The 14172-nt window shown below is 41.6% G+C and overlaps 1 protein-coding gene across 2 annotated transcripts in view; it reads left to right on the top strand.

Annotated features, from left to right (window-relative positions):
• The window catches only part of Gda (guanine deaminase), a 78429-nt gene that overhangs the window by 22514 nt on the left and 41743 nt on the right, over positions 1-14172 (top strand). The window contains exon 2 of one of the 2 annotated variants that reach the window (XM_021151664.2): positions 13834-13922. In XM_021151664.2, the coding sequence (XP_021007323.1) occupies positions 13834-13922 (89 nt within the window). The remainder of the gene's footprint in view (positions 1-13833; positions 13923-14172) is intronic. The other variant, XM_029472743.1, reaches the window with a different exon arrangement.

Here is a 14172-nt window from a genome sequence, read left to right as displayed (position 1 = left end):
ATTGGACTGGAGCAGAAGCTGTGTTCCACTCACCAGCAGTCCCAAAATCCTGCGGCGGGGGTCGTGGGTAGCTGGCGGTTGTCAGGCAACCCTGCGGACACCTCTTTCTTCTCTCTTTGCTCTTCACTACATCTGATCACTCAAATGATTGACAAAGGGCTGTCCCTAAATGTCCCAACTTCCCACTTACCCTACCTTCTTTTCATATATGACTCTTGTTTGAAGCATCTATTGGCTGAATAACAAATTATGCACCAAATTGGTGTCTCAGAACAAAAACATTATCCTTACGACTTTTATAGGCCAGGGGTTCTTGAGAACTTCACATCTATGGCTCAGAAAGGCCATGGCCTTGTAGGTATTTGGAGGTCTGGCTGGAGCAGAGGGGTCTTCCTCCCAGTTAAGTTCATTCACACATTGTTTGTTGACTAGCTGTTTCAGGAACCCTGGGAAGTCCCATCATGTGCTCAACACCTCATTTGGAGCAGGTCAATACATTTGGCATTCTTCAGGGTCATGAAGGGCACTAGGCTCCAGTCCTTGACAGGACAGCATCAGACAATCTGTGGGCATGGTTTGGAACTTTCCCTCTCCCCTCAAAGAAGCTGAAATTTGCTTCCAGCATCCCAGCAGATGGCCATTCAGCCTCAGCACCGCACTTCAGCTACGAGAGAAGTGTGAGTCAGTGGATTTCATTTTGATCCCATTTTAATTGTTAGAAGCTTCTATTCATGAATGTGAACACTGCGACTGGCTCTTTTATTATTGAAGCTGGCTCAGCTTTATGAGATTTCTTTTTCTAGAAAGTGTGACTATGATCATCTTGACTTCTCTCTTCTTCAGAGGAAATATTGTCTGGTCCATGTAGGACTTTCGTATTTTATTTTTATGGTTTTCCTGTTCGGGTTACTTCCTCCTAAAACTATTTCCATGCATTATGTTCCTCCAAACCTGAAAGTGGATGAGCTCTGCCCTCCCGTTTTCATTGCTCACAGATTGCAGGCCCCAAAACATTGCTGTGAACATGGAAAGCATGCGGAATCTTAACAATTGGTTTCAAAAATAATGGTGATTCTGTGACCTTTGCTCTTTTCTGTTACAAGATTAAAACTGGGCTGGGATTGGTGGTACACACTTTTAATCCCAGCACTCAGGGCAAAGACAGTGGATATATTCGAGTTTGTGGCCAGCTTGGTCTTAGTAAGTTTCAGGTGAAACTCTGAAGAGGCTGGACAGACAGACAGACAGACAGACACACACACACACACACACACACACACACACACACACTTGATTTCAAACTGAAGTCCAAAAGTGTTAAATTAGAATGCATTTGGTATATTGTAACTTAAAACATTTGAAGTATAGAAAATTAAATTCTCCTTGGAGAAATAAACCACAAGTTCCAAGAATAGTTTGAACAGTGTTCATCACCACCTTCTTGCTGTGTAACTTACAGAGCGAGCATCTTTGCATCTCCTTAGCAACTTGTCATCCTGCTTTAGAAATCGGGATCATATCCTGTGAGTGTCAATATTTCTTGAGATATTTCTAAGATAGCTATAAAATATCTCTAAAATAGTTCTCTAGGAGTTCCTTTAATGTGGGAGGTGGTGTGTGTGTGTGTGTGTGTGTGTGTGTGTGTGTGTGGATGGATGTGTGTGAGTGTGAGTGTATGAGTGTATGTATGATGTATGTATGGTGTGTGTGTGTATGTATGGATGTGTGTGAGTGTATGAGTGTATGTATGATGTATGTATGGTGTGTGTGTGTTTCATGGCTATGCACATGCTAGTGGAGCCCAGAAAAGAATCACTTTAGGTGTTGTTCTTAGGTATTATCCACCTTCTTGTTTTTTAGGCAGAGTCCCTCTGGCCTGTAACTCACAAAGTAGCCTAGGTTGTCTGGCCAGGGAGCCCCACAGATCTGTCTGGCTCTCTCTTCCCAGTGTTGGAGTTACAAGTTCATGCAACCTGGCTTTGGGGGATTAAATTCAGGTCTTGCGTGCACTTTACTAACTGAGCTGTCTCCCCAGTCCCAAGTCCATGTCCTTGTTCTTAGCCAGTTTCCTATATCATTTATAAAATGTCAAAGTGGGATTTTTATTCACATCCTGTTAAATACTCTCTTATTAGACCTAGCTTCTTGCTGTCTTAAAAGCTAGATTGTGCTATTTATGGGATGAACTGCCTTTTCCAACTGTTACTCCTTTTGTATGTAAGCTGTTATCAAGAAGATGCTCCAGTGCTATGCTCCTAAGTCCATGGCCATTCTTCCCTGACCTTATCTGACAGTCCTTGAGTAGGAACTAATGGTGTTTGTAGTTGGAGATAACAGATTACTATCCCATTTTAATGAACAGAAAATCAGAACAGAGATTGCTTGTGTTAACAGAGCCAGCAAACAACAGAACCGTGCTGCAGATGTAGATTCAGTATGGTTTTACCTCCTGGAACAATCAAGTGAGGTCACTGCAGGGGAGGGAAAGAGAATTGCTGCAGTATTCACCAATGGCTGAGTTGTTAGATTGGACCAGTATTGCATCCTACCTTCCTGTAAGGTCCGTATTAGTTTCAAAGCAGCAGTGACAAAGCACCACAAGCAGAGTGGCTTAAATAACAGAAAGCCATTGTCCTCTAAAGGCAGGACATCCAAGATGCAGGAGTCAGAAACCAGGGTCGTTCTGGAATCATACAGAAAAGGGCGTGCTCCAGTCTTTCTTCCTGATTGGAGAAGACTGACTTACCTCTGTGTCTTTCACATCATCTTGCTCTATGTGTCTCTCGATCCAAAAAGATACCAATCATGTTAGATTAAGGGTCACTTCAATGACCCCTTTGTAATGTATTTATGATTGTAAAGGCCTTATTGTTAGACAAGGTCACATCCCTTACTGGGAGAGTTAGGGCTTCCACATAAGATCTGGAAAGTGGGCATCCAAATCAAATAATGGAGCTGTAAGGTAAATTTTATGCCTGAACAAATGACTGTAAGAGAAGTAAACAAGAAGGGAGCTCTTTTATCCAAGCCCCATCCTACCAAGATCATTGTGTCTACTGTGGTCCATTGCTGTGGTCAGTTCATGTCACCATTTAGGTTTTTTTTGAAAGACAGACTCAGTGCTTTTCCTGAATCGTTCCTAGTTTCGACTTGCTGAATATAGTCTCTGAAGACTTTCTATTTTTTTTTTTTTTTGGAGGCAGCTGCTGGATTTATTCACTTGTTTAATGATTTCAGGATTCAAATGCATCATTTAACTTTGTGTCTGACATTTGTGGTGAATTTTGCTCAATGCTCAGTGCTAATTTGATACCATCTGAGCAGTTTTCCTTCTTCCATAGTTGGTTAAGGCATCAAGGGATTCCAAATGCAGGAAGCAAAAATTAGGGTGTAACATTTTGTATGTCAAAGCAATTTGCAGTATGTGAAGTGCATCCAAGTGTTGAGCAGAGTCCCACCTGCTTGGAAAGCCGAGGGGCAGAACATGATCTGACTTCAGATGGCTGGTCTAGGGTGTTAGTGCTTAGCTCGCATTCTGTATTCCCCTCCTGTGGTTTTTCTTTCTGGTCCTATGGCTAGTCCACAGATATTCAATGTCTGTGTATCATAAGAAACAAATCCTGAGTTTTTTAAGAGAAAATAGTGTTTTGCTGAATACTAGAAAATTTGCTCGTGCTCACATAATATTGGTAAATTTATTTGATTTTAAGTGAGTCTTCTTTTTCATGAACACATTTAATAGAAGAAAGGATGCCTGGCGTGGTGGCTCATGCCTTTAATTCCAGCACTCGGGAGGCAAAGGCAGGCGGATTTCTGAGTTCGAGGCCAGCCTCGTCTACAAAGTGAGTTCCAGGACAGCCAGGGCTACACAGAGAAACCCTGTCTGGAAAAAAAAAAAAAAAAGAAAAGAAAGGACACTTTCTGTCTGTGTTAGGGGCAGTGACTAGTAGAAGTACTAGTCCTAAGAAGTGGAAGTATGGCTGTATAGACTTTTGGGCTGTTCTATGGGGGAGAATGTGGAAGAGTTCAAAACTCTGAACTGGAAAAGCAATTGGATGCTTGAAACAGAGCTTAATGGGCCCTTCTACAAGATGCTGAGAAAATCTGGGTAATAAAGAGACCACGACCATGAAGTTTCAGAGGGGTTCGAAGACTGTATCAGGGACTGGGGGAAGAGCTATTTAAATACTGTTTGGCTAAGAAGCTGGCTTCAGTTAGTCTATGTCTTGAAGACTGGCGTGCTTAGTTTAAAGATAATGGACTGATGTTGTTGACAGAGGAAATTTTACGATGGGAGGGTATTTAGACTGATGGTAAAGTAGCAGCTGTAACCGTCGGAGAGTTGAATTGTAGAGAAACCACCCTCACTATACCAGGAGAATGGAAAAGCATCCCAAGGGCAGAACTCTGTGCTTTGAAGGAGGTTCCATCTTGTGAAGATTCGCTTTTATTTTAAAGAAGGAAGCTGGGGCTGCAGAGATTGCTAGCAGTTCAAAGCACTGATTGCTCTTCCAGAGGACCTGGGTTTGACACTTAGCACCTACATGGCTCACGTTTCTTTTTTCTAACTCCAGTTCTAGGGGCAATCTGATGTCCTTTGCTAGCCTCTGAGAGTTCCAGCCATGACATGGTATACAGATATACACAAAGGCAAAACAACCACACACATTAACTAAATAAAATAAAATAAAATGTAACAAAACCTCTAAATTAAAGGGGTTTTCTTGTGTCATAAAAGCAGCTGTCTAGCAGTGTTTCCCAGGAGTTATCAGACAGATATTGATGTAGCTGTGGTCCTTGGGGGGTGGGACCTGGGTATACCTTGAACTGATAGCAGAACTTGCCACTAAATATCAGCCATATGGTTCTGCTTTTGAAGATAGGAAAGATTCAGGATTGAGGGTTCATGGAGAACACATGGAGCCAGGCTATGTGTGACAGAATTTGAATCCCCGTGGAGAGATCCTGAAAGATCACTGAGTACAGCTGTGAAGATGAAGCCTCAGTTGTAGTTGAGACCCCAGGGTATAGGGGGATGCCAGAACTACGGGACATATACCATCAAGAACCGTGGGCTGAGTAGATCTAGACTGAGAAAGCGCTTATTCTTCAGAAAGCAGGGAGAAGGAATAAGGCTGCCGGAACTTGTGAAGGCCAGTTAACTCCATTACAAGCCTTAGATGCTAGATACAGAGCTGTGGGGGTTGATGTGTTGACTTTGCCACCCTTTGCTGTGTTCCAATCCTTTCTTTTTAGAAACAGGAAGGTTTAGTCTGTGTTGTTATATGTTGGGAGTCTAAAACATGGCTTTGTTTCCATAGGCGCTCAGAGCTAAGAGACTTCAGGGTTTTTGTTTTGTTTGAGGTGGGGGTGGGGGGAGTTGAGAGACTTCAGGCTTTTAAAATTGGAAGTTTTAAGACCATGGGGACTTTTAAAAAGTGGACTGTGTTATATGTTGTCTTAGTTAGGGTTTTACTACTGTGAACAGACACCATGACCAAGGCAAGTCTTATAAAAACAACATTTATTTGGGGCTGGGTTACAGGTTCAGAGGTTCAGTCCATTATCATCAAGATGGGAGCATGGCAGTCTCCAGGCAGGAATGGCGCAGACAGAGTTGAGAGTTCTACCTCTCCATCCAAAGGCTGCTAGTGGAAGACTGACTTCAGGGCAACTAGGGTGAGGATTTTAAGCCCACACCCACAGTGACACACCTACTCCAACCAGGTCACACCTATTCCGAGAAGGCCAAACCTCAAAATGGTGCCACTCCCTGGCCCAAGAATATACAAACCATCATATATGTTATGAGACAAACACAAGACTTTTGGGACAATGGGTGGAAGGTTATGGCTTCAAGGGACATGTTTGTGTGCAAAGTTGACAAGAGGTAAAGTTGTGATGTTTAAAGTCTCTACTTGATACCATTAAGAATCTCTGGGGATGAAAATCTCAGTGAAGGATTGTCTAGACTAAATTGGCCTGTGTGCCTGTCTGTGGTGGACTGTGTCGATTACATTAATTGAGATGGGAAGAACCACTCAGTGTGGGTGGTCCTATTCCCTAGTCAGGGGATGCTGAAATGTGTTATCCTGGAGAAAGAGATTGAGTGCAAACAAGCCTGTTTGTATGCTTTGTTCTCTGTTTCTGATCATAGATATAATGTAACCAGCTCCCTCGGGCTCCTGCTACTATGATTTCCCACTGTGGCAGACTGTCCATGTGCTAGTAATTTCTTTTTTAATCCACTTGACACAATATCGAGTCATCTGTGAAAAGGGAAACCTCAACTGAGAAAGTGTTTCCGGCAGATTAGCCCATAGGCTAGTCTGTGGGGGATAGTTTGGTTAATGACTGACAGGGGACAGCCTAACTCAATGCAGGAAGTACCACCTCTGAGCAGGTGGTCCTCAGTTTTATAGGAAATCAGGCTGAACAAAGCATGGTAGATAAACCAGCAAGCAGCATTCTGCTGTAATCTCAGTGTCAGTTGTGGTTGTTCGTATAATAGTTAATTAATAAATTCAACATTCCAGATGCTGCTTCTCCTCCAAGTCCCTCCCTCCCAGAGTCCTTTCCCTCATGCCCCCTCCCTTCCTCCTCTAAGAGAGTGGGGTGTAGCCCCCTAGGTTTCTCCCCACTCTGGCACATTGAGTCTCAGCTTGATTGAGCACATCTTCTACCAAGGCCAGACAAGGCAGCCATGAAGCCTGAGCTGCCTACCTGATACTTATGTGCCAGGGGACTCGTTCCAATCCATGTATACCCATTCCAATCCCTTTGGTTGGTGGCCTAGACTTCTGAGAGCTCCCAGGAGTGGAGGTTTGTTAACTCTTTTGGTCTTCCTGTGAGGTTACCATCTCCTTCAGGGCCTTCCATCCTTCCCCAATCTTTTCTGTGTTTCTGACCTCCATCTAATGTGTGACTGTGTGTATCTGCATCTGTTTCAGTCCACTGCTGGGTAGAGCCGGTCAGAGGTCAGTTATGCTAGGCTCCTGTCTCTGTGCATAACAGAGTATTATTAAAAATGCTAGGAATGGTCTGCTTATGCTCCTGCCTTGGCTTCTGTCAGTGGCAGACAATGATCAGATATAAGCCAAATAAACCCTTTCTTCCCCAAGTTGGTTTTGGTCAGTGTTTTATCACAACGAAATAAGACAAACTGTAAGTTTGGTTTATGCTTTAAGTCAGCTGACTTCTCTCACGTTGATTTCATCAGAGTATTTCATCACAACGACAAGAAACTAAGACATTCTTCCCATTGAAATCCTTCGTTGCACCCATTCTAAACATTGGTGACAAAGCCTTACATAATAATAACCATGAAGATTAGGAAATTAATGTTGGTGTAATTCTGCTACACAACAAGATCCCCTTTGAGCCTTCCTCATGGTCTCAATAATGTCCTTAAATATCCCTTCCTCCCTCTGGTGCAGAATTGGCTCCAAAATCCCAAGTCCCACTTGTGTGCCACACTTCACTTGCTTTTCACCTGGGCCAAGTCTTGGTCTTGCTTCATAGTTTATGTGCCAGATACTTTTCAAGAATAAGAACTCTTCCACTGACCCTCAGGTTGGTTTGCATGTTTCCTCATGATGAGCTTCAGATGATACATGTGAGAAGGATGTCAGAATCAATGTGGCGTTCCCAGTGCGTCATGTCAGAAGGTGGTGGTGTGTCCTGCTATTGGCGATGATGATGTTAGCAATGTGGGTGGTCTTTGCCATGTTTCTTCACTGTGAAGCTATTATTTTCTTTGTAAAAATAAGTGTTATAGAAAGGCACTTCTTTGATAATTATTTGAGTATCCTGTTGTGCAACCAAATTTCAGATCCAGGTTTTAGCATTTAGTTTCATAATGGATTTTAAAGGCTTATTTTTCAACGAATTCCCTTCATGTTTTTGTATTGCAGTTTATTTACCGGTCTACTGAAGAGTGTATGGTTGTGTCTCCCTAAACTTAAAATATTTAGTATTTGAGCTTCTGGAGAACTTTTTGTTTTTTAAATCACCTCTAGTTTCTATTGCCAGTCAAGCAATCAACTGCCTGGAACAGTCTCTAGGCAGATGATTTAGCCCAGCAAATACTCCTGTTTGTTCTGCACCTGGGATGATCACATAGCCTGGTGGTCTGCCCTCCTATTTACAAAAAGAATATTAGATCAGAAAATCTAAGCCCTTCGTGGTACTCTTTGGTGCCGTCGTGATAATTTTCAGTTCACTCTGCCTAGATAGGCTGACTTTCGTTTTTCAAACCATATCTTACTCTTCCATTAATCAGTTTGACCCGAATTACATGAATATACCAATGTTTGTCTTTGCCAAGTGTTTTAGCAGTCTCTGAAGTATAATATCTTTCTTTCATCTGGTCCCATCACAGTGACTTGAGTAGGATTTGGGGATGAGTACAGGCACATGCTACCTCCTTTTGTTGCATAGCTGAGCTATTTCACAATTATCCAGAAGTTTATTCTAGGTCATGGCCACAAGCCTTTTGCCCAAATTTTCCATCTGGTGTTTGGAGCCTGTATCTTGCAGGGACTCGTGTCATAATTGTGTCATAATCTGATAGTTATTATTTATCTGCCTTCGGCTTAAGTCTTTCTGACATCATTAGTGCTCATCCTACATAGCCCTCATTCCACATGAGAGACACTTGGACTTGTTTACTTAACAGAAGGGAATCAAGTTGCTCATCTGGACAACTAAGGGTCTGGCTGAGAGAGCCTCTGCTGGCTGGAACTTGCTATGGTTTCAGGAAACCTTGGTTTTAGTGATCCGTGTATGTGATTGACAGCTTGCCTAGAATGAAACCATGGCCTGTAAGGAGGAAGGCCTATGGGCCTTGCCAGGCTCTTGAATGAACAATCAAGCAAATGGCATCCTAAACCCTGAAAGTCTAGAGGTAAGGAAGCCACTGAACCAGGAAGAATGCATCAACCATATTTTCCTGCAGATTTCTAGAGATTTCCTAAAAAATAAACCCCGAAGGCTGACCATGACTTACAATGTGTGCTTATCTTTGGTCTGGATTCCTTCCACTTGTTTCCCTAGTGTTGAGCTGGGTGTCCACTAGTATGTTTGTAGTTTCTGAACATATTGGACACACCCCGTATTAATCTTTTGGTGCCCTCAGGGGATTCAGGTTACTCACCCTCACGTCAGGAGAAGCCATGCTTAAGAAGCATCCCTCCGAGAGACCATTGCATATGTCCTACTGTCTGTCTGTTGTTCACTTTCCATTACAGCATGTCATGATAATGCCATATGTGTTATACACACCACGAATTGATTGCTCCCAACCCCTTCGATAATGCTGTTTAACAAGAGGTCCACAGACAGTATTGGATGGACGAAAATGCAAATAAGAACAAGATAAAAGTTCTCCCAACTCACAGTTCTGATAACATTGACCATATGCCTTCAGCTGCAGTGCCTCTTTCTGCTTTTCACTTCCTCACCTCTGTTCCTGCCCCTTCCATCCCTTTTTTTTCCACTTGATATCTATCAGGTACCAATTCCTTCCTCTTACTGTCAGATTCTGACCTTTCCTGCCTGTACCACTGTTCCTCCCTCTGATGCAGTGGGAGAAGGGCTTCACTGTGTTCCCCCAAACATCCCCTTCTTACTCCTTATCTATCTGGGCATATTTTAACTCCCCAGCCACATAGGCTCTGTGTATAGAGACTAGACATCCACATACATATCTGCATGTGCACCCATATCCACACACTATACCATATTATCAAAAGTGTCATTATAAATCCATGCTATCTAGTAATCTAGATTTTAAACAGATTCTTTAACATTACATTGTTATTGAAAATATTTAATCTGAATCCTGTGTTTCTACCCCGTCTTTGACCATTTAGTTCACAGGTAAAAACACACATAACCTTTATATTTATCATAAGCCTTAATCAGCTCTATAATCAGCACTAGAACTGGGCAGATATCTATCCTCTATGCTATTATGTCTATTTCCCAGCTAATAATCCCATTATATAACTTGCCATGTTTTATCTGGGCTGCCCTTACCCAACTTTGCCAACCCACATGGCCATTATTTTAAGATTCTCACCCCATGGTGGCTTCTCCTCTCTTCTTTCTTCTTCTCTTCCCCCTTCTCATGGTCTCTTCCAGTCCCAAAGCCAGAAGCACCAAGCCCCACCTATCCCAATTTTGCCCAACTACAGGCTGTGTGCATCTTTATTCACCAATCATAAATAACTTGGGGACAAGGTCACATATGATTTGGGTCTACATGTGAACTGTCTCATCTCTTGGGCAACTAGGTTTTGGGGACCTGCACTTAGCATTACAATACATAGCAACAGACCAGACCTCAACATTGTATAAAGGATAATTTTCCATTCAGCCAATATGTCTTCATTATTTTAATCATTGTTCTGCTTTGTTGTATCTAGCTAGTCCTCTCTGACTTTGAAATAACTGTCTTTCACTATGTGTGGTGTATACTTTGAGGTGAGATGGAGTGAGAGATAGTTTTGTAGAGAGAGTAGCTATAAAACCAGCACCGTGAATGCCTATACTATGAGTTCCCAGGAGAGATACTCTTCACTCTTAAAAAAAAGAGTTTTAAAAAGCAGTATAAGATTTTAAACTTTTAAACCCTGGTGGTATGCATGACTTATTGGATAGAGATATGTAGAGTCCAATATTTCTAGCATTTAAAAAGTATTCACTCCTTCAAATTAAACCATGATATGATAACATGTACCTTTAATTTTAGCACTTGGGAGGTGGAGGCAGGCTGATCTAAGAGTTCAAGGTCAGCCTGGTCAACATAGCAATTCTGGACATGCCAGGGTGACATAGTGAGCCCAAAATATAGACTTTCTCTTTTTCCCCTCTTATTTACTTATTTATTTACATCCCAAATGGTGTTCCTCTCTCCTAGTCCTCCCCCCAGAGTCCCTCCTCCTTTCCCTCCTCTTCTATTCCTCTGAGAGGATGGGCCCCTCCCCTAGGCATCCCCTGACTCTGGTGTATCATCAAGTCTCTGCAGGATTAGGAGCGTCTTCTCCTACTGTAATCCTGTTGGGGAATGGATTCTACAGTTAGGCAATAGCTTTAGGGAGAGCCCTGCGATACCCACATGGAGACTGAGCTGCATGTCTGCTACATATGTTCTAGGAGCCTTGGTCCAACTCGTGTATGCTTTTTGCTTGGTGGCTCAGTTTCTGAGGGCTCCCAGAGGCCCATGTTAGTTGACAGCTGGTCTTCCTGTGTGGTTCCCCTCCCTTTCAGAGCTTTCAGTCCTCCAACTCTTCTGTAAGAGTGCTTGACTTCCATACAGTGTTTGGCTGGCTGTGGGTGTCTTTATCTGTTTCAGTCAGCTGCTGGATAGAGCCTCTCAGAGGATGGTTGTGCTAGGCTCCTGTCTGCAAGCATAACAGACTGTCAGAGATTGGCACTTGCCTGTGGAAGTGGTCTCAAGTTGGGCTGGTTCATGATTGGCCATACCTTCAGTCTCTGCTCCATCTTTGTTCCTGCATTTCTTTTAGACAGGAAAAATTTTGGGTCAAAAGCTTTGTGGGTGGGTTGGTGTCCTTATCCCTCCACTGGGGGTCCTGCCTGGGTACAGGAGGTGGATTCTTTAGCTTCCATATCCCCACTGTTGTGCATCTTGGCTAAGGTCACACACATTGACTTCCAGGAGCTTCCTCCATCTCAGGAGTCTGGGACTTCCTAGAGATTCCAACCAACCCCTAACCCACAGCAGCTGCACATTTCCAGGCATTCTCCTGCCCCTCTGCCCCTCTTTGCTGTCTCTCCCCATATCTGATTTTCTTCTCTTTTATGGTTTGAAATGTATACAGTTCCCCTTCCCCTACCGAGTTCGACTTCTGGACTAATTCCATACACAGTTTTAATCTAATGCACTGCATTTTCTTCTTGGAAGTCTTATTGAACAATTATCACTATAACACTCATGGCATAAACTGTAATTTCCCAGGAACAAGAGAACATTTTAAAATGCCTGTTATATGTATTGAAAGGTAATTTGTTACATGCAAATAAAAAGATATTCCCTTCAATTACATAATGGATCAGTGGTTATTTTTGGTTGGAAGCATTAATTAGAGGCAGCATAATTTTTCTTATTTTCTACTTTTCTAGATATAAATGATGAAAACCATTTTTATATAAATCAGAAGAATGGGAATAGAAGCATTTTTATTGTAGCATTATTGAGTCATTCCTTGAACTTTTAAATTATTTGGTTAAAAATATATTAATTGTTAAAGTTATTTTTAATCCTCTATTGGGTGATAAACAATTCATCTGCCAGTCAGCTGGTTCTGTTGACAGCAAAGGCCACAGACCTAAAGAAGTGTCACTGAGTGCCAGGCATAGGAGATTATGTATTACATAATATATTACCATATATGTTTGATTCTGTGAGATTCCATTTATTGAGAAAAGCCACTGTGTGCTGAGAACTTCCCACAGGGGCAACAGAGCCTGCCTTAGTTTCCCCGTTTGGCTTATATCTCTCCAGAATAATTTTTTCATTTTTATTTTGCTCAAAAACATTTATTCCTGGGCTGGAGAGATGTCTCAGCAGTTAAGAGCACTGACTGCTTTTCCAGAGGTCCTGAGTTCAATTCCCAGCAACCACATGGTGACTCACAACCATTTGTAATGGGATCTGATGCCCTCTTCTGGTGTGTCTGAAGACTGTAACAGTGTACTCACATATATACAATAAATAAATATTTGAAAAAAAGAATAGCTTAAAAACATTTTATTCTTAATATGTTTCAAATATTTATATATAAGTTTTTATTATACTACTTATTTATGAACTTTATAATAGATTGATTTTGAAATGGTATTGGTAAATTCTAACTTTATGGCTTTTAAAATAATTATGTGATAGGCTTCTATGAGTATAGATTCTTCCTTTTTAAATGTTTATTGTTTCAAGTATATCTTTATAATCATCTAATTATTTTAATTTAGGACTTACTTCTAACCAGTATCACATTTTTATAAAAGGCATGTATCAATGAACAAAGAAGTGAATGTTTTCTTTTCAGTTACACAAATTATTGTGCCCTGAGGTGTAATGCCTTAATTCTCACTCCACTAGGTAAACAATTTTTATTTTCTAGATGTTTTTCAAATTTTAGTTTTTAATGAAACACCTTCTTTCTCATAATTTTGCATCTAAAACTGAAACAGGAAGGGCTTAAGGATCTAGCTTGGTGGTAGAGCCCAACACAGCAAAACAAAGCAAGCAACAACAACGAACAGGCAGAATATTTTCTGCATTCTAACCATGTGACTTCCTATGTTTTCTTGGTAAGCAATCTCCTTGATAAAGCCTTCACAGTGTGCAAAATAGGCATAGACATACTTGACCATTTACTGTGTACTGAGCATTTGCTAATTTCAATATCAAAATTATCATATTTAGTCTCCACAGTAGCCTTATAAAACATGAGGCAGTGTTTCTCCTAACAGCCTAACAGCAGACTCTTTCTTACTAGGTTCAAGTTGGGTGTTTTTCCTACAATCACTTTAGTGAAGGAAGGGTAGACCCCCCTTGTCCTTGTCAGAATGAGTCTTCGGATGAACATGTTTGGAATCTCAGGTCTACCTTTTTGCAGAAGAGAAGTTGAATGTTAGTTCTAAGGGCAACAAAACACAAACTATTGTCATGTTTTTCCCTCCAAAATTAATCTTGCTTTGTACCAAATATTGTTTAAAATTAACTCAGCGTCACTCTGAAAATATTGTGTGTTGTATCAACCAATGGCTGATTTATTAATATCTGACTTTTTTTCTTTCTTCCTCTTAAAGATAGTGTTTCTAGAAGACTCATCTCAGCAAGAAAAACTGGCCAAGGAGTGGTGCTTCAAGCCATGTGAGATCAGAGAGCTGAGCCACCAGTAAGTCTCTACCAACAGCTTCCCTTTTGCTGGAAGCCAGTATCAAGGTTCAAGCAATGAGAAATGTTTACTGAGAGAGGGGAGGCTTTCTAATTTACCAGTTGTCCATTAGTGGGGAACATGAGTTAGAAAAACAAGCCATCTGAAGGACAGAAACTTTGAGGACCAGAGACTGCCATGGCTCGCTCCTTCCTTCCTTCCTTCCTTCCTTCCTTCCTTCCTTCCTTCCTTCCTTCCTTCCTTTTTTTTT

Source organism: Mus caroli, chromosome 19 (assembly GCF_900094665.2).
Source record: "Mus caroli chromosome 19, CAROLI_EIJ_v1.1, whole genome shotgun sequence".
Classification (NCBI taxonomy): Eukaryota; Metazoa; Chordata; class Mammalia; order Rodentia; family Muridae; genus Mus; species Mus caroli.
The sequence above is the reverse complement of the archived record's forward strand: the minus strand, read 5'-3'. Positions and strand labels throughout refer to the sequence as shown.